Source organism: Lepidochelys kempii, chromosome 13 (genome assembly GCF_965140265.1).
Source record: "Lepidochelys kempii isolate rLepKem1 chromosome 13, rLepKem1.hap2, whole genome shotgun sequence".
In the NCBI taxonomy this organism is placed as follows: Eukaryota; Metazoa; Chordata; order Testudines; family Cheloniidae; genus Lepidochelys; species Lepidochelys kempii.
Window position 1 is genome coordinate 1,121,312 of NC_133268.1, and position 25,141 is coordinate 1,146,452.

General features: G+C 45.9%; 1 protein-coding gene across 2 annotated transcripts in view; it reads left to right on the forward strand.

Moving 5' to 3' along the window:
* CTNNBL1 (catenin beta like 1) overlaps positions 1 to 25,141 on the forward strand; it is a 112,521-nt gene that overhangs the window by 22,158 nt on the left and 65,222 nt on the right. The window contains exons 3-7 of one of the 2 annotated variants that reach the window (XM_073308594.1): positions 1,051 to 1,157; positions 10,294 to 10,433; positions 14,596 to 14,693; positions 18,786 to 18,879; positions 22,989 to 23,080. In XM_073308594.1, coding sequence (XP_073164695.1) covers positions 1,051 to 1,157; positions 10,294 to 10,433; positions 14,596 to 14,693; positions 18,786 to 18,879; positions 22,989 to 23,080 — 531 coding nt within the window. The remainder of the gene's footprint in view (positions 1 to 1,050; positions 1,158 to 10,293; positions 10,434 to 14,595; positions 14,694 to 18,785; positions 18,880 to 22,988; positions 23,081 to 25,141) is intronic. The other variant, XM_073308595.1, reaches the window with a different exon arrangement.

Genomic DNA, 25,141 nt, shown 5'->3' on the forward strand with positions numbered 1-25,141 from the left:
GATCCAGTGCGGGATTGGCCCTTCCGTAACAAACGGATTGCTATAAATCCAGGAGAGAGTTACTTCCTGCTGTCTATGTCGTGTTTGATGAAAAACATGTGACATTTGCCACGGTGGAATCATGTGGGTTTGTAAAAATATCATTGTCCTCTGTGTGCAGCATCTCTAACGTTCCTCTCCGAAACCTCCCTCTACTTTCTGATGTTGAGCTGCTGCCACTGCTGCTGTGGTTGATGGTTGAGACAGGTAATGCGGGATTTCCTTAGCGTTTGAGTTGGAGGATGAATGGATCAAGCAAAAGCCCTGTTGATTGGCTAGAATCTTGGGAATCATGTAGTGTGCAAGTTCCCAGTCTCTAGCAACAAGAATATCATCCGAGGATTCTGTTTTTTCCAGTAGCCCACGGTGCTAGAATTTAAAAATCCCTTTAGAATCTAAAAAGCAAAGGAGGACTTGTGGCACCTTAGAGACTAACCAATTTATTTGACAGGTTTCAGAGTAACAGCCGTGTTAGTCTGTATTCGCAGAAAGAAAAGGAGGACTTGTGGCACCTTAGAGACTAACCCATTTATTTGAGCATAAGCTTTCGTGAGCTACAGCTCACTTCATTGGATGCATACTGAGCATAAGCTTTCGTGAGCTTTTCTTTTTGCGAATACAGACTAACACGGCTGCTACTCTGAAACCTGTCTTTAGAATCTAAGACCCCTGTTTGGTAGCTTAGTTCATGTCAGTGCCATTAAATAGCTTTTTTTATTTACTGCATAGATGCACTTGTTTATGCAGACAATCTCTTTGGGTGTCCTGGAAACATTTTGTTAACTGGACTTGTTTAAACTTTAAATGTGGCTCACACTAGGGCTATGTCAGCCTTCTGCAGTGAGACTTTTGGTGAGCTTCCTTCTCTGATTGCCATTTGCTCCTGGTTACTGTTTGTTATATCACAGGTGTATCCAGGACTGGCTCAGCTTGTTGGTTACTCTTACTTATTGCCAGGTTGGTGTTGCGTCCATCTCTGAGAGCTAAGCGATATTTGTTTTGTTTGGCTAGGATGAGCCTCTGGATGAAAGTTCGGTGAAGAAGATGATTCTTACTTTTGAGAAGAGGTCTTACAAAAACCAAGAGCTGCGGATCAAGTTCCCAGATAATCCAGAAAAGTAAGGTCACATGCAGTCCCTCTGCCTCACCCACTATGAGCCTTCCCTCCTTGCTTGAGCCCAAAGTTACTCTCTTAGTCACAGATGCAGATTCAGGTTCAGTTGCGTGAAAGGTCATGTGATTAAAGACAATTATTGCCAGGTATGACCTGTAAATTGTATTTGAAAATAACATTTTTAATTTAAAAATTGGCATTGCTGAGACTCGTGCTGGTAGTGGCTATGTTGTGAAAGAGAGGAGGGCAGGTTGAATTTTATTTAAAAATATATTAAATTCCTTGCTGTGTTACTAATAATACCTTAGATTGTTAAAACCTGCCATTTAAAAAGTCTAGTTTGTATTCTATTTTTGGGCAAAAATTTTAAAAAATGGGGCTTAAAGTAAGGCTTGCAAGGTCTTTTTTAGGCACCCAAATAAATGTCCTAGTTTTCAAAAGTGCCCAGCTGCTCCCCTAGGAGCAGACAGTCTTGTTGTCTGTTGCCTGGAAAGTCAGATGGACTTTGGCTAGAAAATCCAGACTGCCATTATCGGAGTTTTACAGAATGCTCTCACACAGACTTGCTGTAAAACGTACTGTTTCATTTGTTGCTCTCTCTCACTTCTGCTTCTTCTTCACTTTCCTGTTTATACTGATGTCATGTGTCTCTCAGTATTTTCAGGCTCCTACCCTATAATTCTTCACCCATTTCTGCTATCCCTTTAAAACTTTCTCTTCAAAGCATTTTTTCTTTTTCTTTTTGGATTTGGCCTTTCTTTGTTGTCCCCTCTTTTGTTCCCTGATCTCGCCTCATTGTTAGTACTTTTCCCCTCAGTTTCTCCACACTATGATGCTCCTTCCTTTCCATGGCTTCTAACCTTGCCCCCCACCCCTTCAAAGCTCCAAAATCTAAAGAGGGCTCTGTTTACCTAATAAAGGTAGGTGCTGAGGGCTTCAGAAGGTGAAGGGATGACCGTGAATGTAAGGGTGTCTCCTTCCAAATGGATCCATTTTTCTTCATAATTTTTGATACACTCAGCATAGCCAAATCATATAACTGTACTACATAAGAACATAAAAACATAAGGACGGCCAGACTGGGTCAGACCAAAGGTCCATCCAGCCCAGTATCCTGTCTACTGACAGTGACCAATGCCAGGTGCCCCAAAGGGAGTGAACCTAACAGATAATGAACTAGTGATCTCTCTCCTGCCATCCATCTCCACCCTCTGACAAACAGAGGCTAGGGACCACCATTCCTTGCCCATCCATTAATGGCTATTAGCCAGGACTTAACCTCCATGAATTTATCCAGTTTTCTTTTAAACCCTGTTATAGTCCTAGCCTTCACAACCTCCTCAGGCAAGGAGTTCCACAGGTTGACTGTGCGCTGAGTGAAGAATAACTTTCCTTTTATTTGTTTTAAATCTGCTACCCATTAATTTCATTTGATGGCCCCTAGTTTTTATATTGTGGAAACAAGTAAATAACTTTTCCTTATTCACTTTCTCCACACCACTCATGATTTTATAGACCTTTATCATATCCCCCCTTAGTTCTGGTCTACACTAGAGCGGGGGGTCGATGTAAGGTACGCAACTTCAGCTACGAGAATAGCATAGCTGAAGTCGACGTACCTAAATCGACTTACCGCGGCATCTTCATGGCAGTGAGTCGACTGCCGCCGCTCCCCCCATCGACTCCACTTGTGCCTCTCGCTGGAGTTCCGGAGTCGATGGTAGAGCGCTCGGGGATCGATTTATCACGTCTAGACTAGACACGATAAATCGACCCCTGATATATCGATCGCTACGGGTAGTGTAGACTTAGAATCATAGAATATCAGGGTTGGAAGGGACCCCAGAAGGTCATCTAGTCCAACCCCCTGCTCGAAGCAGGACCAATTCCCAGTTAAATCATCCCAGCCAGGGCTTTGTCAAGCCTGACCTTAAAAACCTCTAAGGAAGGAGATTCTACCACCTCCCTAGGTAACGCATTCCAGTGTTTCACCACCCTCTTAGTGAAAAAGTTTTTCCTAATATCCAATCTAAACCTCCCCCACTGCAACTTGAGACCATTACTCCTCGTTCTGTCATCTGCTACCATTGAGAACAGTCTAGAGCCATCCTCTTTGGAACCCCCTTTCAGGTAGTTGAAAGCAGCTATCAAATCCCCCCTCATTCTTCTCTTCTGCAGGCTAAACAATCCCAGCTCCCTCAGCCTCTCCTCATAAGTCATGTGTTCCAGACCCCTAATCATTTTTGTTGCCCTTCGCTGGACTCTCTCCAATTTATCCACATCCTTCTTGTAGTGTGGGGCCCAAAACTGGACACAGTACTCCAGATGAGGCCTCACCAATGTCGAATAGAGGGGAACGATCACGTCCCTCGATCTGCTGGCAATGCCCCTACTTATACAGCCCAAAATGCCATTGGCCTTCTTGGCAACAAGGGCACACTGCTGACTCATATCCAGCTTCTCGCCCACTGTCACCCCTAGGTCCTTTTCTGCAGAACTGCTGCCTAGCCATTCGGTCCCTAGTCTGTAGCTGTGCATTGGGTTCTTCCGTCCTAAGTGCAGGACCCTGCACTTATCCTTATTGAACCTCATCAGATTTCTTTTGGCCCAATCCTCCAATTTGTCTAGGTCCTTCTGTATCCTATCCCTCCCCTCCAGCGTATCTACCACTCCTCCCAGTTTAGTATCATCCGCAAATCTGCTGAGAGTGCAATCCACACCATCCTCCAGATCATTTATGAAGATATTGAACAAAACCGGCCCCAGGACCGACCCTTGGGGCACTCCACTTGATACCGGCTGCCAACTAGACATGGAGCCATTGATCACTACCCGTTGAGCCCGACAATCTAGCCAGCTTTCTACCCACCTTATAGTGCATTCATCCAGCCCATACTTCCTTAACTTGCTGACAAGAATACTGTGGGAGACCGTGTCAAAAGCTTTGCTAAAGTCAAGAAACAATACATCCACTGCTTTCCCTTCATCCACAGAACCAGTAATCTCATCATAAAAGGCAATTAGATTAGTCAGGCATGACCTTCCCTTGGTGAATCCATGCTGGCTGTTCCTGATCACTTTCCTCTCATGCAAGTGCTTCAGGATTGATTCTTTGAGGACCTGCTCCATGATTTTTCCAGGGACTGAGGTGAGGCTGACTGGCCTGTAGTTCCCAGGATCCTCCTTCTTCCCTTTTTTAAAGATTGGCACTACATTAGCCTTTTTCCAGTCATCCGGGACTTCCCCGGTTCGCCACGAGTTTTCAAAGATAATGGCCAATGGCTCTGCAATCACAGCCGCCAATTCCTTCAGCACTCTCGGATGCAACTCGTCCGGCCCCATGGACTTGTGCACGTCCAGCTTTTCTAAATAGTCCCTAACCACCTCTATCTCCACAGAGGGCTGGCCATCTCTTCCCCGTTTTGTGATGCCCAGCGCAGCAGTCTGGGAGCTGACCTTGTTAGTGAAAACAGAGGCAAAAAAAGCATTGAGTACATTAGCTTTTTCCACATCCTCTGTCACTAGGTTGCCTCCCTCATTCAGTAAGGGGCCCACACATTCCTTGGCTTTCTTCTTGTTGCCAACATACCTGAAGAAACCCTTCTTGTTACTCTTGACATCTCTGGCTAGCTGCAGCTCCAGGTGCGATTTGGCCCTCCTGATATCATTCCTACATGCCCGAGCAATATTTTTATACTCTTCCCTGGTCATATGTCCAACCTTCCACTTCTTGTAAGCTTCTTTTTTATGTTTAAGATCCGCTAGGATTTCACCATTAAGCCAAGCTGGTCACCTGCCATATTTACTATTCTTTCGACTCATTGGGATGGTTTGTCCCTGTAACCTCAACAGGGATTCCTTGAAATACAGCCAGCTCTCCTGGACTCCTTTCCCCTTCAAATTAGTCCCCCAGGGGATCCTGGCCATCCGTTCCCTGAGGGAGTCGAAGTCTGCTTTCCTGAAGTCCAGAGTCCGTATCCTGCTGCTTACCTTTCTTCCCTGCGTCAGGATCCTGAACTCAACCAACTCATAGTCACTGCCTCCCAGATTCCCATCCACTTTTGCTTCCCCCACTAATTCTACCCGGTTTGTGAGCAGCAGGTCAAGAAAAGCGCCCCCCCTAGTTGGCTCCTCTAGCACTTGCGCCAGGAAATTGTCCCCTACGCTTTCCAAAAACTTCCTGGATTGTCTATGCACCGCTGTATTGCTCTCCCAGCAGATATCAGGAAAATTAAAGTCACCCATGAGAATCAGGGCATGCGATCTAGTAGCTTCCGTGAGCTGCCGGAAGAAAGCCTCATCTACCTCATCCCCCTGGTCCGGTGGTCTATAGCAGACTCCCACCACTACATCACTCTTGTTGCACACACTTCTAAACTTAATCCAGAGACACTCAGGTTTTTCTGCAGTTTCGTACCGGAGCTCTGAGCAGTCATACTGCTCCCTTACATACAGTGCTACTCCCCAACCTTTTCTGCCCTGCCTGTCCTTCCTGAACAGTTTATAACCATCCATGACCGTACTCCAGTCATGTGAGTTATCCCACCAAGTCTCTGTTATTCCGATCACGTCATAGTTCCTTGACATCACCAGGACCTCCAGTTCTCCCTGCTTGTTTCCAAGGCTTTGTGCATTTGTATATAAGCACTTGAGATAACCTGTTGATCGCCCCTCATTCCCAGTATGAGGCAGGAGCCCTTACCCTTAGTCTCCTCTTTTCCAAGCTACCAAGTGCAGCTCACAGTTTGTATTTGGCGGGAATCTTGCTTTACATCAGGGGAACTTTCAGAATCCTCTACACTGAGCAAAATGAGTGGTTCAAATCTGTTGATAATCTGACTCTTCCTGTGAAGTATTTGTTCTCAGAATTACAGTTGTTTGAACACAGGGAGCTCTCTCCCCCAGTTAGTCCAAGGCTCTTGGATTGAAATCTTTGTGTGTCTTCGGCTGCAGTCACTACTCATTAGTTTTTGCTGCTTTTCTAGCAGCCCTGAGCTTTGCCAGGCCCTGCTGATATGTGCTCTGCCACATTAAGGGGGGAGGGAGTTCTGATAATGTGAAGCCAAAGAAATATTCTGTGACATGTCAGGCTGAATCTATGTCCCTTTTGCAAGTCTGAGTTATAGTTTTAACAGGCAGTGTTGGTACTTGGTGCTATGTTGTTGCCCTCTAGCTTGACCCTTTCTCCCGACTGGTGAGTCACACATCTTGGAGTCTCTGTCCAATACCCCAAGACAATCCCTTCTGAAGGTCAGAGCTTGCTTAAAGTGAGAAGAAAAGACTCAGCAAGGCCAGTTTACAAAACCCTTCTTTCTGAATCTGTAGCAATAGGAGAGAAGTTCAGTGTAAGCAAGTGACATCTCCACCCCTTTCCTCACTCCAGTACAGGGATGCTGGGTCTGATTCAAATTTACCCCTTTTCTGGGGATTGCCTTTATTTAACTTAAATAAATTAAAGTAAACTTTCAACCTGTTTTCTCTGAAGCTTGGCTGGAGCTAGGTCTCTGCCCCTGCCCCTATTCTCCCTGTTTCAGACGGGCACCCAAGTGCTCTTGTACCCTTACTGGAGCTAATATAACCCACACACTTTTAACATTAAGATGAGTCAGGAGAAGAATTCTCTATGCAGGAACTAGCCTGCACACTTACTCTTTTAAACTGAAATACATAAATTAGAGAGGGCAGGAATGCCACATCATAAAATGCTTTTGGGGCCCATGTGCAGTGATATGACAAAATGAGGGACAAACTGTTTGCAATGAGTGCTGAATCCAGTGACTGACTTTGTGATGATGTGAGCAGAATGGCAGGGGCGCCATTTCAGATTTTCGTTGCGGGCCAGCTTTAACCGTGATTCCAAGGGCTACTTAGGCACCTGAAAACTAGGGTTTGTTTTTTTTTGAAGATAATAACTTAGAAATTAGCTAATAAGAGCACTGTATCTAATTCCTATGTAAAAAAAGAGGATTTAATAAATATTAGACCCACTCGGCTCTAATACTAACATTCTCACATCTTGTGTCAAGTCACTTAAGGAACTGGTTAGGTTTAAAATTTTAGTGTATATTCTTTGTTACTAACTCTTAGAAACAACTGTAGAAAAATCTAGATGACTTTCTATTGTTGTATTCATCACTTTTTTTTGCAGTTCACCAAGCACGGAATAGATCATTTAACTTTGGAAACATCTGACTAGGGCAAGCCCCCATGAGTTTATACTGCACCTGCCTGGGGCTCTAGAGGTGTTACTTCACTACAAATAATAGGTTAGAAATGAATCTTAAACAGGAATGAAACTGACACTTTCAAGTCACTGTCACAGTGTTGCCAACCCCAAATGTTCAATAATCATGAGATAGGTTTTAAAATCATGAGATTATGTAAAAATAACAGATTTAGGCTTCTTTTTATTTGCCTTCTGCTTTTTGAGCCTGTAGGGTGCCCTGGGGTCACAATTTGAAGCTTTCTCCACAGCCACGAGGACTAGAAACTTAATTTTTCTTTAAGAATGACGGCTGAAATCATAATATATCACTTGCTTCCAGGAGCTGGGGCTTTAAGGAACACAATTATCATGAGACTCATGACAAAAATCATGAGTTGGCAACACTGCTTTCCCTTCTGTTTGAAGGCTCGTGACTTTCCAGAAGGCTCTGAAACACTACACTCCAGCGACTGAGTTGCAGGTCTCACAGGAGGATATTTAGAACTAAACACCAAGAAAAATCTATATTTTAAAGTTGAGGGGGGAAAAAAACTGGGATGTTTGAGATCTATCAGGGCCACGGCAGGCAGAGAAGGAAAATAAACGGGCTCAGGAGCTCTGGGCAGCTGGCTATTCCTTTTGAAAGAAAGTTGGAGGGTCAAATCTTCTAGTCCTTAATCAAGTAAAACTTCTGTTGCCATCAGTGCCTCCACTCACAGATATAAACATCATAGTATGGTCAATAACTATACACTTCATCCTTAAATATCTGAGCCATCTTATCCAGGGCTACACATTTTAGATACATTGGCTCAGGGACTACGTTGTCTAGCATATTCTGAATAGTGCTGAGCACACAGATGGTGCTCAGTGAATAATACAAATCATGACAATAATTGTCGGCTTATGGACTCTGTGGATTTAGTTTCTGTTCTGGAATTGGCCTGGGTACAATTGAAACCCAAAGAAATTGAGGCATAAACACGTTGGATACTTATGACACTTTCTCATTCCTTCCTTTTCTCAAACTCAGAACAAAAAATGACTGAACAAAATGGTTTTCAGTTAAAATGTAAAATTGCTCAGTAGCCATTGCTGTACAGCCTAGCCTCGGGCCCAACCTGCCACCCCTGGGGAGTTAAGTCATCTCCTCTCATCTGACTCTCATTCTCCAGCTTTCCGGATCTCTGTGCTGTTTTTCATGCTGTCAACCCTGGCATCCATCCTGGGACCATTTGCTGGAGTCTCTGAGAACTGGCCATCTTGGATTTGCTCCCATCTATCTGTCTTTTTTTGTAGCATGCAGCAGAGAGAGAGGCTGTCCTGTTGGATAGGAAGCTAGCCCTGAGAGACCTGGATTCTACTCCCCCCCGCACCGCATGGACTTCCTGTCTGACCCCAGGCCGGTGGCAGAATTTCAAAGGCTTTTAGGCACCCAAAGATGCAGCTAGGTATCTAGTGGGGTTTACAAAGCACCAAACCTTGTAAGTGCATTTGAAAATCTCACTAGCTGCCTAAATACCTATGAAACTCTAGCCTTTAGTCTGGGTGTGCCTCAGTGCCCCATCTGTGCAATGGGGATAACAGCACTGCTCTACCTCACCGAGGGGCTGGGAGGAGAAATAGGTTAGACATTGTGAGGGGAAGCCTCAGACACAGGCGCCAACTTCTCATGGCGCCGGTGGGAGCTTGCGCCCCCATTCCAAACCCTTCTCCCAAGTCCATGCCCCAATTCCGCCCCCTCCCTGCCCCTATTGGACCCCTCCCCAAATCCCCGCCCTGGCCTCCTCCCCTGAGCACGCCGCATTCCTCCTCCTCCTCCCGCTCCCCTCCAGCACTTGCCGCGCAATACAGCTGTTTCACGGCAGCAAGCGCTGGGAGGGAGGGGGAAAAGTGGGCACGCAGCGTGCTCGTGGAGGAGGCAGAGGTGAGCTGTGGCAGGGGCGGCGGGGTGGGGAGCTGCCAGTGGGTGCAGAGCACCCACCAGTTTTTCCCTGTGGGTGCTCCAGATACAGATACAGTTACTCTGTTACTCTGAAACCTGTGGTGATGAGGCCACATAAGTACCACAGGTAGCCTGGGCACTTCTCTATACACGGTTAGCCCTGCCCTGGGTCTGACCCCTTCTTTCCACCTCTGTCCCCAAATCTCCCCCTTTTCTGAATGTAACCTACGCACAGTGCTTTGCTGTATTTTTTGTGAATCCACCTCCTCTAAAACACCCCCTGTCCCCAACCACTGAGGGATTCCTCTTTTAGAAGCTAAGCTTCCATACCCTTCATTTAATCACCAGCCCTTTCTTATCTTAATCACCCTGCCTCTATTTGTAAACAAAATCCTTACTCCCTGCCCCAGGGACACCTCTCCTCTGCAGAACTTACATTTCACAAAAGAAAAGGAGTGCTTGTGGCACCTTAGAGACTAACAAATTTATTTAAGCATAAGCTTTTGTGGGCTAAAACCCACTTCATCAGATGCATTCAGTGGAAAATACAGTGGGGAGATTTATATACATAGAGAACATGAAACAATGGGCGTTAACATACACACCGTAAGGAGAGTGATCACTTAGGGTGAGCTATTCCAGCAGGAGAGCTGGGGGAGGGGGGAACCTTTTGTAGTGTAACAGACTAACATGGCTGCTACTCTGAAACCTTACATTTCACAGGAATGCTGTGCTGTAGTTAAGAGTTCCACCTGGGAGCTTGCACTCCTCCTGTGCGAAACTCAGAGGAGGACTCCTGTCCCCCCGAACTGGCGCCCTTGCTGAATGGATTGGAAATATTTGGCACTGTGATGCCTGGACGAATGAGCCTTGGTTGGTGGATTGTGTGGCTGCTTTGTTCTCAGTGTGGGGAAGGCCTGCGTTCTGCTGTGAGAATAGCTGATGCACTTGTGTTCTCACTGACCAATTTTGCCCTGCCTCTGTCCACAGGTTCATGGAGTCTGAGCTGGATTTAAATGACATCATTCAGGAAATGCATGTGGTTGCAACCATGCCTGATCTTTACCACCTGCTGGTGGAGCTGAACGCTGTACAGTCTCTCCTAGGGCTGCTTGGACACGATAATACAGATATCCTTTCATTGTTAGCCTTACTCTCAGGAGAAATGTTCTTTTTGCAGGCACCTCTACAATCTCTTGTGCTCCATTTTCACACAGACTGCTAGATATTTTTTCTCTTCCCTCCCACCGCTTTAAATTTCCATCCTCTTTTGTTCACCTGAAACCCTTCTTTACTCAGCTACTCTGTCTCCTGAACATTTCAGTGTCTTTATTTTCCCCGCCGAATCGTTAATGTACCCGTTATCTCATTTGAGTAATTAGCCTTAGTTTCATTTTTAAAGGTTCTGCTTGGGCACTCGTGTAAAGTGGAGGGCTAACCACAGACAAGCATGCAGCGCACTTTCCTTTACAAACGCTGCTGAGGATATGGCACCTGAATGCTAGCATGCATCTGTTCATGCTGTTTATTCCAGTCCTTGCTCCCCAAAGGTTTGACCAGAGAACCTCAGTTTTGACCCATGTCTGCTGTGTACCAGTGGTTTGCTTGTCCCGAACAGAAGCACCCTAACTGTGCTAATGCCTTTTGTTGCCAGGACACCTGACCTTCCATTTAGGAGCAGAGTGACACAAGCTGCTTGGCTTACCAGTGATCTGTGTGAGAGGCAAAGACTAAAATGGCTAGTTTAACCTAACCTGAAAAATCATGTCATGGCTTCCACCTCCTCCACTCCAGAGAGAGGCTGCATGAAGTGTGTTTGAACCAGCGTTCGTGAACTAATGAGGCAGTGTGGTCCAGGGATAGAGCACTGGATTGGGAGATGAGAACAGGGGTTTCTTCCAGTGGCTCGCTTGGTGACTTTGGGCAAATCACTTAAAATCTCTCCCCCTCCTTTTTTCCATTTGTGAAAAAGCCGATGATCATGCCTGACACGTTTCTTAGGCCCTTTGAGATTTCCAGGTTAAAAGTGCTGTAAAAATGCTAAATATTTATTATTGTTCGATTTAAGGATGTCAGTTTTCTCTTTTAGCAATTTTGTTCTTGCATTTAAGACACTATATTTTAAAGAAATAGTGATACAATCTTTGAAAATAGATACAGTGATTATATTATAAAAACATTTTTAAAATCTCATTGCATTGCAGTTTTCATCAGAGAGCACTATTTACAGGGTTGACTATTTTAACTTGCACCTTAACGTAACCTTGGTCTGGTAGAATGCTGATCTCTGCAAAACAGCCAACACTGCTGCGTGTCTTCTCTGTGATCTGTAATAGAAATTATTCTCAAGTATGAGGTGGTTAACAATTTACTGTTGTACAGCTGGAAATGCCGACCACGCATAACCAGTGCCATGGACATCATGGTTTAATATTTTATACTTTCACCAGAGACCTCAGGCTTTTTGTGTACAGTGTGCACAGCCCCGAAAGGTTATCTTGAATTTGTCATTCTCAGGGAAAACATAAACTGTGGGGATTTTGACTGGGATCAGAGGGCTGGTTCTTGGTGACCTTAGGAGCGGGAGCGTATGGGAACACAGCTATTTTTGTCCTTTCAGCCATAAAAAGATGTGTCTCGGGATCAGTTTTGTTCAGGGCTTGTCAGTCTTCACTGCTCGCTTCCTCTCCTTTTTTTTTTTTTTTTTTTTAAAGGAGTCAAAACTCGTTTGCCAATTAGTTTGGGAGCAGAAATTTTGCCTGCGAGCTGTAAACCTGGGAGAAAACATATTTCTCATTACAGATTTGTAGAAATCTTTTCAGATGTGTTGGACGCAAACTGTAAGCTGCAGTAACACCTCTCTGTATGCTAGGTTACTGCTCAAGCAAAAAATGCAAAAACGATTGAACTGAAGCTCCTAGACATACAGGAAATGGCTTTTCATTCAAGTCTGCTGGTGGCTTTACTACAGCTAAACAGGATAAGGTTTTAAAACAGTTTCCCCAAAGGGAACACCAAAAGACGAGTTCTTCACACTTCATTTAGATTAGTGCCTTGGAGGGGCTAATGCAGGGAGAGGTGAGGGGACAAATCCCAGGTGATCTGTTTAGGCCGCTGTTCAACTGAGTTAGTGCAAAAGATGTGAGCGAAAGATGACGACTAGGCTGTGACTTAAATTAGCAAAAGTCAGGAGAGCCAGAGAAGCCTTTTCCTTTTGTCCTGAACTCACCTGCACAACTGGCATCCTTGTTGGCAGGCTCGGTAGAGATTCCATGGCTGGAAATGCCATAGAAACTCCACTGTCCTGACCACTGGAGAGACTGCAGCACAGTCACAGGTAGCTTGGGGGAAACCATCCTGCCCATGGTGCATTTCGTACGTGGCTAAAGGATTTTAGTTTCTTTAGCACTAGCAATTTGGTGTTGTCTTTAGTGGTAAATGTATGGGTCACACTTTCAAAAGTGACCTAGGAACTGGTCACTGGCTTTTAATGGGTCTTGGGCTCCTAAGTCACTTAAACACTTCAAAACTTTACTTATATGTTCAGGTGAGAAGAGGCCTGACTTTGATGTTTTGCAAGCGTAACTTGGACCTGTGTTTTTTATATCAGCAAAACTAATTGTGGGCCCAAGTGTAAGTAGTTGCACTTCTACTTGATTTCTGTCTGCAATTGCAAGTATAAATGGAAAGCCAAGGATCCTAAAACCTACCCCTAAAACTGCATGGAGAGGAACTAGTCTCGCCTCACTACTGTAAAGTAGACTCGGGTAGGTCTACTTTACAAGTGAAGGTGCAATTGTAGCACAGGTAGGTGATACTTAAGCTAGCCTCAGTCTCGTTAGCATGGGTAAAAATAGTAGTATAAAAAGAACAGGAGGACTTGTGGCACCTTAGAGACTAACCAATTTATTTGAGCATAAGCTTTGGTGAGCTACAGCTCACTTCCTCAGATGCATTCCATTGAAGTGAGCTGTAGCTCACGAAAGCTTATGCTCAAATAAATGGGTTAGTCTCTAAGGTGCCACAAGTCCTCCTGTTCTTTCTGCGGATACAGACTAACATGGCTGCTACTCTGAATAGTAGTGTAGACGTGGCAGGATGGGCTTCAGCAAGGGCTAGCAGCTAAAGTGCATACCGAGGCTCCCTCTTGGGCTTGCACCTGGGCACTTCGCTCGAGCTGAGGTCCATTCCACACCTTCTGCAGTACTATTGTTGCCCGTGCTAGCTAGACTAAAGCTGGTGCAGGTATACCTGCCGGTGCCAAACTCACACCCCTAGATGAGTGTTGCCGCGTGTGAAGTGAGTACGGTCCCATACTGACCCGAGGATTCTGCAGGGCCTGGACGTAGCAGTTTGAGGTGGGAATGAAATGGCAGTCGTGTTACAGAATTTCCTGGGTCTGGTGAAGTCAGGACTGTAACCTTATTAAATAACGAAGTACATAAAAATACATTTCCATTCTTACACAAATGGAAGAATTGGATGACTTGTCTATTAGCCTGTGAATTTTAAAGAGATCCTTCAGGATTTTGTTATGTAGGACATCTTGACAACTGGATTTCTTGTTCTGTCCCAGTGGGAATTTGGCAGGATTGATCAGTGTGTCTGAGAGAATAGGAAAGTGGGTCTAATGAGAGGGACTACATCTGGCTGTACTAAAGAACTGCATGGGAGTCAAAAGAACCATGTGTTACGCAGCCCAGTGTTAATGAATGAAAATTGGGCTGGCAGGATCTTCGCAGTTCCTGTGGGGTGCATGGTTATAGAATCATGCTCTCCTAATTGAACCAGGCAGAAGAAAGTTATCACTCCATGGTCATATTACGGCCTTGTTTGTGGGGTGCATGCTATGTCAAGTTAGCTATGGTATCCTTGGGAGGATAATGCACACAAATCAAATTGCTACATTTTTCTGTGCTCCTAACTAGAGTCTTAACGATTGCTACAATGTAAAATGGCCGGTAACCAGTTGTACCAGCTCTAGAATATTTAATTGTTTTAAAAATGACAAAAAGCAAATGGCACTGGGAACAGTGAAACTGCCAAATACAACAAATAGATGATCATGTTGCAGTATTACTCCCAGTTACTAAAATCAGTTTTAGTGCTTATGAAAACAAGGGCTGCTAAAGCAGTGCCTGAACTTATGCTTGGTCTTCCTCTGCTCTGCTCTGCACACGCTCATTGCTATTCCAGTCTCGGCAGTTGGTGAGCAAACACAGTCACGTTGGGCCTATTATGAAAATAAATGAGGTCTTGATTATGACTTGGGTTATCCTTAACATCTCCCACATGTGTCCATAGCCGTGGTGGATCTGCTTCAAGAACTGACGGACATAGATACACTCCATGAGAGCGAAGAGGGAGCTGAAGTCCTCATTGATGCTCTAGTAAGTTGCAATTTCAGTAGCTCCAGATTAGGCTGATCAGTGGCCACTTTATAGAGGGGAAGGATGTGTCTTTAGATTCTTTTCATACCCATGGTGTCAATGTTCCCTCTAATTTTTTACATCCATGTGCAGAATTAATTTTGTTATGTGCACCAATATGGAGGTGATGTGTGGCGGGGGGTGGGGCCGAGGGGTTCGGAGTTGAGGTGAGGGGGAGGGTTCCGGCTGGGGGTGCAGGCTCTAGGGAAGGGCTGGGGATGAAGGGTTTGGGGTGCAGGCTACCCTGGGGCTGCGGCGGGAAGAGAGGACTCCCTCCCTCCCCCAAGCCCTCTCTCACCACAGCAGCCTGGGGCTGAGGGAGAGGCACCTCTCCCCGGCTGCGGTAGCTCCGGGACCAGGGCTGGGGGACAGGTGCCTTTCCCTGGCTGCGCCAGCTCTGGGACTGGGGCCAGGGGAGAGCTGCCTCTCCCCACCTGCGTGGCCCTCCGTGGCCCTGCAGCTTAGAGGGAACTTAGCCTGTGGCTCTCAGGGCAGGGCTGCACTTTGGTGATCCTAGTCTGTTTGATGAATCCATTTTCTTTTGACTGGCTTGAGATACTGTGAGTACAGTCAGGATGGGTTTCTTTTCTGGTATGAATAAATTCTTGGGGCAAGTCCTTCCTCTGCATCTGGAAGGAAGAGGTTGTTTTTAATTTTTGTTTGCAGACAGCAGGTTTCTCTGTGTCGTATCTTACTGTGCTTCCTGTAGTGTTATAGCAGGAGAATGAGGTCATTTCTGTGACAGCAGCAGAGTCATATTGAATTCAATAGGAACTTGATACAATAGGAACTTGATACATACACTCTGATCTGCTCTTACTGGGAAAATTGAGGTCTGAAGTTGGTTCATAGATTTTTATTACTTTTTTTTAAAGACCAGAAGGGCCATTTTGATCATCTAGTCTGACCTTCATAATGCAGCCTGTAGCTGTTCACCCAATATTGTCTGCTTCAAGCCTAGTAACAAAGGCAGGATCCTACCAAGGTGGATCTGACGTTGTTCTTGTTACACAAGCAAAGAAAATGCTCAAAATTCTTCATGTATAAGCAGACAAACTCATCCTGCCACATACTTATTCTAAGGGTGGAAGAGAGTTTAATTATCCCTTATTCCATAGAGATTAAACAACCGCATGACATCTTACTTTCCTTCATGAAGGAACTTTCGGTTTAATTAACGGTACCGAGTGCCTCTCATCTGCTGTGTTGGTGGGATAGCCTTTTTTCTTGGTGTTTGGGCAGGATATCCTTTTTTACAGCATTGTAGTAGAAGGTAAAAGCTGCCAATTTGAGCAGAAGTACATTGCAGGGAAGGGATGTCAGTAGAAGTAGTTGTAACTGTATGCAAGAGATGGGAGTCCATTCTCCTTTCAGGCAGTTTCTCCAAATAAATTGCTGTGTTTGTGAAACACCTGGACTCTGGCTTGGACTCTAACAATTATGCCAAGATTAAGGGGATAGGGGATTATGGTTTCTTAGAGGAGCAGGGTGAGAAGACTGCTGTATTCTTTCTCCTACAATCCCTCTTGCCTAGTCGCTGTAATGTTGCTGTCCAAAGGTTAATTACGGTGGCCCTGAGTTGAGTTCCTCTGACTGGCCTTTGGGCTGTTTTTAATTACAGTCCCTTCATAGAAGGGTTGCTGGATGAATGAAATGGAAAAGGGGAGCTGATAGGGAGGGTCCTTTCTATAAAATGCACTGAAAGCAGTACATCGAACAAGCTCTTCCTGTGTGTTTCTTGTCACCAGCTCACTATAGCCAGGTTTGATTGTTCACTTCGAAAGAAACGGGTCAGCCATGTCATGAGAAAACACGATATATCTGCTTCTAGATGGCTCCTTTATTTTAAGGATGTGGGCATAGCTTTGGGAGGCCTGTGTAGAGATTGTTGCATTACCTACTACAGCAAGCTAAACCCTGCTGTTCCTGCACTCACTGAGCATCTAGAAAACCTCAGTTAGCAAATGAGTCGGTCCTGGGGCCAGTTTTGTTCAATATCTTCATTAACGATCTGGAGGATGGCATGGATTGCACCCTCAGCAAGTTTGCAGACGACACTAAACTTGGAGGAGTGGTAGATACACTGGAGGGTAGGGATAGGATACAGAGGGACCTAGGCAAATTAGAGGATTGGGCCAAAAGTAATCTGTTGAGGTTCAGCAAGGACAAATGCATAGTCCTGCACTTAGGACGGAAGAATCCCATGCACCGCTATAGACTAGGGACCAAATGGCTCGGCAGCAGTTCTGCAGAAAAGGACCCAGGGGTTACAGTGGATGAGAAGCTGGATATGAGTCAGCAGTGTGCCCTTGTTGCCAAGAAGGCCAATGGCATTTTGGGCTGTATAAGTAGGGGCATTGCCAGCAGATCGAGGGACATGATTGTTCCCCTCTATTCGACATTGATGAGGCCTCATCTGGAGTACTGTGTCCAGTTCTGGGCCCCAACCTACAAGAAGGATGTGGAAAAATTGGAAAGAGTCCAGCGGAAGGCAACAAAAATGATTAGGGGACTGGAACACATGACTTATGAGAGGCTGAGGGAACTGGGATTGTTTAGTCTGCGGAAGAGAAGAATGAGGGGGGATTTGATAGCTGCTTTCAACTACCTGAAAGGGGGTTCCAGAGAGGATGGATCTAGACTGTTCTCAGTGGTGGCAGATGACAGAACGAGGAGTAATGGTCTCAAGTTGCAGTGGGGGAGGTTTAGGTTGGATATTAGGAAAAACTTTTTCACTAGGAGGGTGTTGAAGCACTGGAATGGGTTATCTAGGGAGATGGTGGAATCTCCTTCCTTAGAGGTTTTTAAGGTCAGGCTTGACAAAGCCCTGGCAGGGATGATTTAGTTGGGGATTGGTCCTGCTTTGAGCAGGGGGTTGGACTAGAACCTCCTGAGGTCCCTTCCAACCCTGATATTCTATGACACTGTGCTTGCATTTTCCACTCTCCTATTTAAAACTGAGGATTGTCACATTAGACTTTAGCTAGTAGCAGGACTAAAGTAATGCTGTTTGTTTAGTGGGTTGATTTTGGTTGGGGCTGGGATCTACAAACTTCAGAATCTGGATTCCCATTTTTGTTGTTGACTTGCTGTGTGGCCTGGAGCATGCCATTTCATCTCAATGAATGTAGAGTGGAGGTACTTAACAGGGGTGTTGCACTCCGAAATGTACAGACGTTTTGAAGTGTGTAAGCTCTCTGGGGCAGGGAGTGTCTTCCTGTACGTTGCACAGAGCCTAGGCTTTAACTCAGCCAGCTCAGCATGCGCAAAAGTACAACTCACCTTGTTGTGACTGAGCTTTAGCAGGCGTTGGATTGAGCTGGCTAACGTGATCTTACCTCATACCTTTCAACCCTAGTCAAGGCAGTGCCCAAATGAATGCCATCCAAGGCTTCTCCTAAACTGCCATGGAAGTCAGATTCATTTTTAATCATTTACAGTTGGCTTTGGCCAGGGTGACTACGTGATGTCACGCATAATGGAAGCCAAAACCATCCTTTTTTAAAAACCTGTGTTTCTGCCCCTAGAACGAAGACTTCCCTCTGTGTGACTGCTGAGCCCTTACATTTTGATGCTGCCTTCACAGGCGTTGTTTCAGCTGCTTTCTGGCAGCCAAGAAAAAAATGCAGATAAACCAGCAACAAGCAATTGAAACCAGGGGAGCTGCTTTTATAGCTGACCGGCAGCTGATACCCAGTTGATTTTTAGTGTCTAGCACTTGGAAATTCAGGGAGATTATAAATCAATCAGGGTGATCTGGGGAATAACAGACTCTGACAAGGTTCATATTTTTCCTCCAGATGTTTTTCTGTTTTATCTGACACAAAAATTGTCTAAGAAAAACGAAGTGGTGAATTTACTTTTTGAATCCTTTGCTGGCTCTGAGATTTCAGAGCAAGATTGTTCATGTCTCCTGATCAGAGGCATGCTTTCTGGAGTGCTTCTGTTGTGCTTATTGCTTTTTTTTTCTTTCTTCCCTTTCTTTCCCCTCTCCACCCCACTCTCCCTTCTCCCTGCCAATCCTCTTTTCTCCATGTGGCCTCAATGACTTAGGTTGATGGCCAGGTTGTGGCCTTGCTGGTCCAGAATTTAGAGCGCCTAGATGAAGGTGTAAAAGAGGAGGCTGACGGAGTCCATAACACTCTTGGTAAGGGGATGTTACAGTACAGTATTGCTTTTTGACACAGTCAACAGAGGGGCGGGCGTATGTAGTCTGTCCCCATTGTGAACTACCACAGTGGGCAGAAAAGGCCTTGCATTAATTTCCTGTAATACTGCTTTCATTTAGCTTGCTAGTAATAAAGCATAAATCTGTTCAACAGATAACTTCATTACAGGAAGCTGTATTATTTTAAGAGGCCGCCTCCTCTTAATGTATTAAATGTATTTTTCTGTAGTCTGCCAAAAGAGTTTCTTCATTTATCACAGCTGTGTTTCTTAGGAATAAATGTGCCATTAATTTGTTACCATCTAGAGCAGTGGTTCTCAAATGTGGCCACCAGGGGATTTTTCTGCAGCCACAACAGCCTCCTAGGTGGAGATGGGGGAAGGGGAGAGGCAAAGCAGCGACCCCTCCCTGCAGCGCCCAACTGTTGCTCCTGGCTGCCTTGGTGTTTGCTGGCACCGCCAACAGGGGATCAGCAGCCTCCCGGAGGATCCGGACAGCACCCCCGCAAACACATGGGGCCAGTGTGTGTGATCAGCAGGCTTCAGGCCCTGGGCTTCGGCTCTGGGCTTCAACCCAGGGCAGCGGGGCTCAGGTTTGGAAAAATTTTCAGAGTGGCCACCAGTGAAAGTTGGTGGCCACACTCTTAGGCCACCAAAAAAATTGTCCTGAGAACCCCTGATCTAGAGCCCAGGATACGTATCCTATAACACAGTGGCTCTCAGCCGTTCCAGGCTACAGTATCCTTTCAGGAGGCTGATTTGTCTTATGTATCCCCTTAAAAACTACTTGCTTACAAAATCAGACATAAAAATACAAAAGTGTCATAGCCACACTACTACTGAAAAATGACTTTCTCATTTTTACCACGTAATTCTAAAATAAATCAATTGGAATATAAATATTGTACTTACATTTCAGTGTATAGTGTGTAGCAGTGGTTTTCAGACGTTTTTCCTGGTGACCCAGTTGAAGAAGAATGATGCCTGCGACCCAATGGAGCTGGGGATGAGGGATGTGGGGTGCAGGAGAGGGTTGGGGTGAGGGCTGCGGGGTGAGGCTGGGAATGAGGGGTTCAGGGTGTGGGAGGGGGCTCAGGGTTGGGGGTGCAGGCTCTGGGGTGGGGCTGGGGATGAGAGGTTTGGGGTGCAGGAAGGGGCTCTGGGTTTGGCGGGGGCTCAGGGCTGGGGCAGGGGATTGGGGTGTGGGCTTACCTTGGGCGGCTCCCAGTCAGCGGCACAGCGGAGATGCTAAGGCAGGCTTCCTGCCTGTCCTTGGACCACGCTGTGCCCCGGAAGTGGCCAGGAGCAGGTCTAGGTCCTAGGCACACAAGTGGCTCTGTGCGGCTCTTGCCCACCGGCACTGCCCCCCCAGCTCTCATTGGCTGGTTGCCAGCCAATGGAAGTGTAGAGCCGGTGCTCGGGGCGGGGACAGCGCACGGAGCCTCATGGCTGCCCCACCGAGAAGCCGGACCTGCTGCTGGCTGTTCCGGGGCGCAGCGTGGTGTCAGAACAGGTGGGCACTAGCCTGCCTTAGCCGGGCAGCACCGCCGATGGGACTTTTGATGGCGCGGTTGGTGGTGCTGACCAGAGCCGCTGCAACCCAGTGCCTTCCGTTCTGCAGTCCAGTACTGGGGTTGCGACTTGGAGTTTGAAAACCACTGATATATAAAGCAGTATAAACAAGTCATTATTTGTATGAAATTTTAGTTTGTACTGACTTGGCTAGTGCTTTTTATGTGTAGGGCCCTGCAAATCTGCGGATATCCGCTGACCGTGTTTGTGTTTCGCAGATCAGATGCAGACACACATTTTGTATCTGTGCATGTCTCTATTTCTGTAGCCTGTTGCAAAACTAGGCAAATATGTAGATGAGTTGATGTACCCCCTGGAAGACCTCTGAGTACCCCCAGGGTACATATCCCCTGGTGGAGAACCACTGCTGTAACAACACTACTTTATGGGCCCTCAAACTTTTGCGCAATGTGGCAACTGTCTTGCAGAATGCTTCCATTCTGTCATCACCTTCCCCTCTCACAGTTGCATAGTATCCCGTTGGCAATGACAGCAATGGCTTCCATGTCAAGTTCATATTAGGAAAATAAATAGATATTTTGTTTTGTCTCTTCACGCAAATGAAAGCAGGGGGTGTTAGTACCTGGTGACCATCCACGTATGTCTCTGGGGGCTACAATTTGTTAACAGTTGAGGTATATGTTTACTTTAAATGCTCGTTATTGTTTCTCTGTAAAGCACAGTGATTAAAGTGAATGAGAGGCTGTTCTCTGAAAAAATTCTGTTTCTTTAGAAAAAAGAAAAGGAGTACTTGTGGCACCTTAGAGACTAACCAATTTATAAAAAGAAAAGGAGTACTTGTGGCACCTTAGAGACTAGCCAATTTATTTGAGCATGAGCTTTTGTGAGCTACAGCTCACTTCATCGGATGCATACCGTGGAAACTGCAGCAGACTTTATATACACACAGAGAATATGAAACAATACCTCCTCCCACTCCACTGTCCTGCTGGTAATAGCTTATCTAAAGTGATCATCAAGTTGGGCCATTTCCAGCACAAATCCAGGTTTTCTCGCCCTCCACCCCCCCACACAAATTCACTCTCCTGCTGGTGATAGCCCATCCAAAGTGACAACTCTCCACACAGTGTGCATGACAATCAAGTTGGGCCATTTCCTGCACAAATCCAGGTTCTCTCACCCCCTCACCCCCCTCCCAAAAACCACACACACAAACTCACTATCCCGCTGGCAATAGCTCATCCAAAGTGACCACTCTCCCCACAATGCGCATGATAATCAAGGTGGGCCACCCCCAGCAAATCCCTGCTCATCCAAAGTGACCACTCTCCCCACAATGCGCATGATAATCAAGGTGGGCCACCCCCAGCAAATCCCTGCTCATCCAAAGTGACCACTCTCCCCACAATGCGCATGATAATCAAGGTGGGCCACCCCCAGCACAAATCCCTGGATTTGCTGGGGGTGGCCCACCTTGATTATCATGCGCATTGTGGGGAGAGTGGTCACTTTGGATGAGCTATTGCCAGCGGGATAGTGAGTTTGTGTGTGTGGTTTTTGGGAGGGGGGTAGGGGGGTGAGAGAACCTGGATTTGTGCAGGAAATGGCCCAGCTTGATTGTCATGCACATTGTGTGGAGAGTTGTCACTTTGGATGGGCTATCACCAGCAGGAGAGTGAATTTGTGTGTGGGGGGGTGGAGGGCGAGAAAACCTGGATTTGTGCTGGAAATGGCCCAACTTGATGATCACTTTAGATAAGCTATTACCAGCAGGACAGTGGGGTGGGAGGAGGTATTGTTTCATATTCTCTGTGTGTATATAAAGTCTGTTGCAGTTTCCACGGTATGCATCCGATGAAGTGAGCTGTAGCTCATGAAAGCTCATGCTCAAATAAATTGGTTAGTCTCTAAGGTGCCACAAGTACTCCTTTTCTTTTTGCGAATACAGACTAACACGGCTGTTACTCTGAAACCTGTTTCTTTAGAGTAATCCATTAGGTGGGCTCCATTTCATTTTTTTACACACAGACTTCTGTGGCCAGTTCGAATGACCTGCAGAACATTCAAAGCTGTGCTGTCAGGGACTTTTGGTACTCATTTAAAGATGTCATTTCTCTGGCTCTGCATCCTTTCTGAAAGCTGAGGAGGAATGTGAGGCTGGAAGTAGGAATCTTTGTTTTGTTCACATCACTGCTGAGAACTAATCTTTGTAATTCAGCCTTTCCCTGCAGGAATTGCTACATGGGATGGTGCAGGAACTCTGGCTAGGGATGAGGGAAAGGTAGTTCACAGCTTCTTCAGGCTCCCCCTGCAGGAGCTGGTAACATATGGTCTGAAGATGGATCACCGTGGAAATGAGAAAATGGAGACAGTGCCCTATACCTAGTGTAGCTTAAATAAGACCTCTAACTTTGAAACAAGAACTGCAACCCTTGGAAGGACATTAAAACTGACAGAGCAGTGTGGAGATGGGGGAGGTGCCTCTGTTTGGGAGAGGACTGGAGCACAAATAGAAAGGAAATGGGCTCAGGCTGCGATCTGTGTCTTTCTTGTCAGCGATCGTTGAGAACATGGCAGAGTTCCGGCCAGAGATGTGTACGGAAGCTGCGCAGCAGGGCCTCATGCAATGGTTGCTCAAGAGACTGAAGGTGAGTTTATTCCTCTTTCATCCTTCAAGAGGTATCAGAATAATAAGCAACAAGCCAGTGACCTGGAATCTGCTGCATTTCAGGTGATGTCTGGCATAAATACCAAAAGCCCAGGGCTAGTAGTATTGACTCTCCCATTTAATGCAGATTTCACAATTCCTTACATTTCTCCTTCCCTTCCACTCCCAACACCTGTGAATGCAATAGATTTCAAGCCTTCCCTCTTCCAGGCTGGAAAATGTGCCTCTTGAATTTTTTGTGGAGCACCAAAAATTGGAAGAACATACTTTTGTATGCTAGCACCTGTGGATGGGGCTTAGGGAGTCTGTGGGGAAGTGTTCCAATTTGAGTCTCAGGCTGGTAGAGTTTCTGTAATAATTTGTGTTTTCTGAGACTTTGCTTTTTTGTTTTTCTCATGTGTTCTGTTTGGTAAATATGGCCCTGATCCTGCAACAAGAGCCCATGTAGATCAACCCTTGTGCCTGCAAGAAGCCCCATTGATACGACCAGGACTCTGCGTGGGTGTAGTAGTCACCCTGATGTCTGCAATTGCAGGGATCGGGGCCTATGTTAGTAATTTTAACTTGTTAAGGCTCCAAACTCCCTTCTGTGTAACTATTAGGATGTGGTGGGGAATGTTCTCTGAATAAGAAGGATCTGTTTTTTGTTTTGATTACACTGTTGCCAAGAAATAAACCCAGACCACTGGTACCACATGTTAACGTTCTCCACTGCTGTTACGCACTAGCAAGCACTTTTTGTCTTCTGAGTCATGCGTGTTCCTCCTGGTAATGCTGGTGGACAATTAAAGAAAAGGCAGCCTTGTTAGCTGCTTCTGCAGAAAAACCAGTACGGGGTAGGAAGGGGAAATAAATACCTCAAAGGAAGAGCCAAGTACTTAATCCTTTGCATGCAAAGGAGTGTTTGCCCAAGACCCACCTTGGGCTGGGGTAAGTTTCAGAAGGATTCAGTGCTTGGATGCCCACAAGGAAAATGCTGAGATGATGTTAACCTTGAAGAGTCTATTGAAAACAATGGAGAGCGCATGCAAACATCCCGTATGAAATAGCAGGTGAGTCTCCCTTCAGAAGGGGCTTGTGGGGGTGCTGTTGCAGCCAGTGAGCTAACAGCCCTGTTCATGCGCTGAGGGCATGCTAGTGGTCAAGCCCTTGCCTTTGTCTCATTCAGAAGATAGCACCTCCAGCAGTGGAGAACTCCCCCGCCCCGCCGCACAGAACACCTTAGTAGTCAAAAGGTAACTGAACCACAAAATATATTCCACCAATTGCATAAGTGCGCAGATGTTCCTCTGTGTCCCTTACGTAGCTGTTAGCAGGAGTAACCTATAATTTCTGACTGCAGGTGGTAACATAATTATGTTTCGTTTGGCTAAAAACAAAAAAAAGTAAAGCTAATTGTATTCCAGGCAAGTATGTACTAAATGCAGACCTACTCTCTACTATGTAATTACTCTGACAGCTGAAAGACTTAGAAACTTAGGAAAGCAAAATAATCAGCACTTGGATTCCCCTGGTTAGTGCAGCCAAACGTGAACGCTGACAGCCTGGAAAGCCTGGTGCTGAAGGCAGGCATTGTCTTCATTCTGACCTGTTTTAATTTCTGCAGGGTGTGAGTGCAATGTGGTCAGGCAGTGTTCACTCTTGCTTACAGCTGTCATTGTGGGAAGGTTCACACTAATGAAATTTTATTCAGTGACCTTTGCTTTTGGCAGTACTTGGCTGATTTGAACGTTTCTGCCACCGCAGACACGCGCCTGCCCCCTCCCATTGCTTCAGCATTGGATGGGAAATACCTTCCTTGCTTTGTGTGGGCGTTTGGTTCTCTTTTTTTGTTGTCAGTGAGTGAGCCCTCAGTCTGTTAAGTTGCATCGCAGTCCTCGAGAGCGTGTTGCTGATTTATTCCCTGAACACATTCAGGCTTCTTTTGAGCCAAATACGTTATCCCTTTGCATGCAAACAGATGTGCTGATCCAGGACCACATCTTGGGCTGGGATAAGCATAAGAAGTCTTTGTCCAGTCAACACCTGCAAGCCTGTTTTT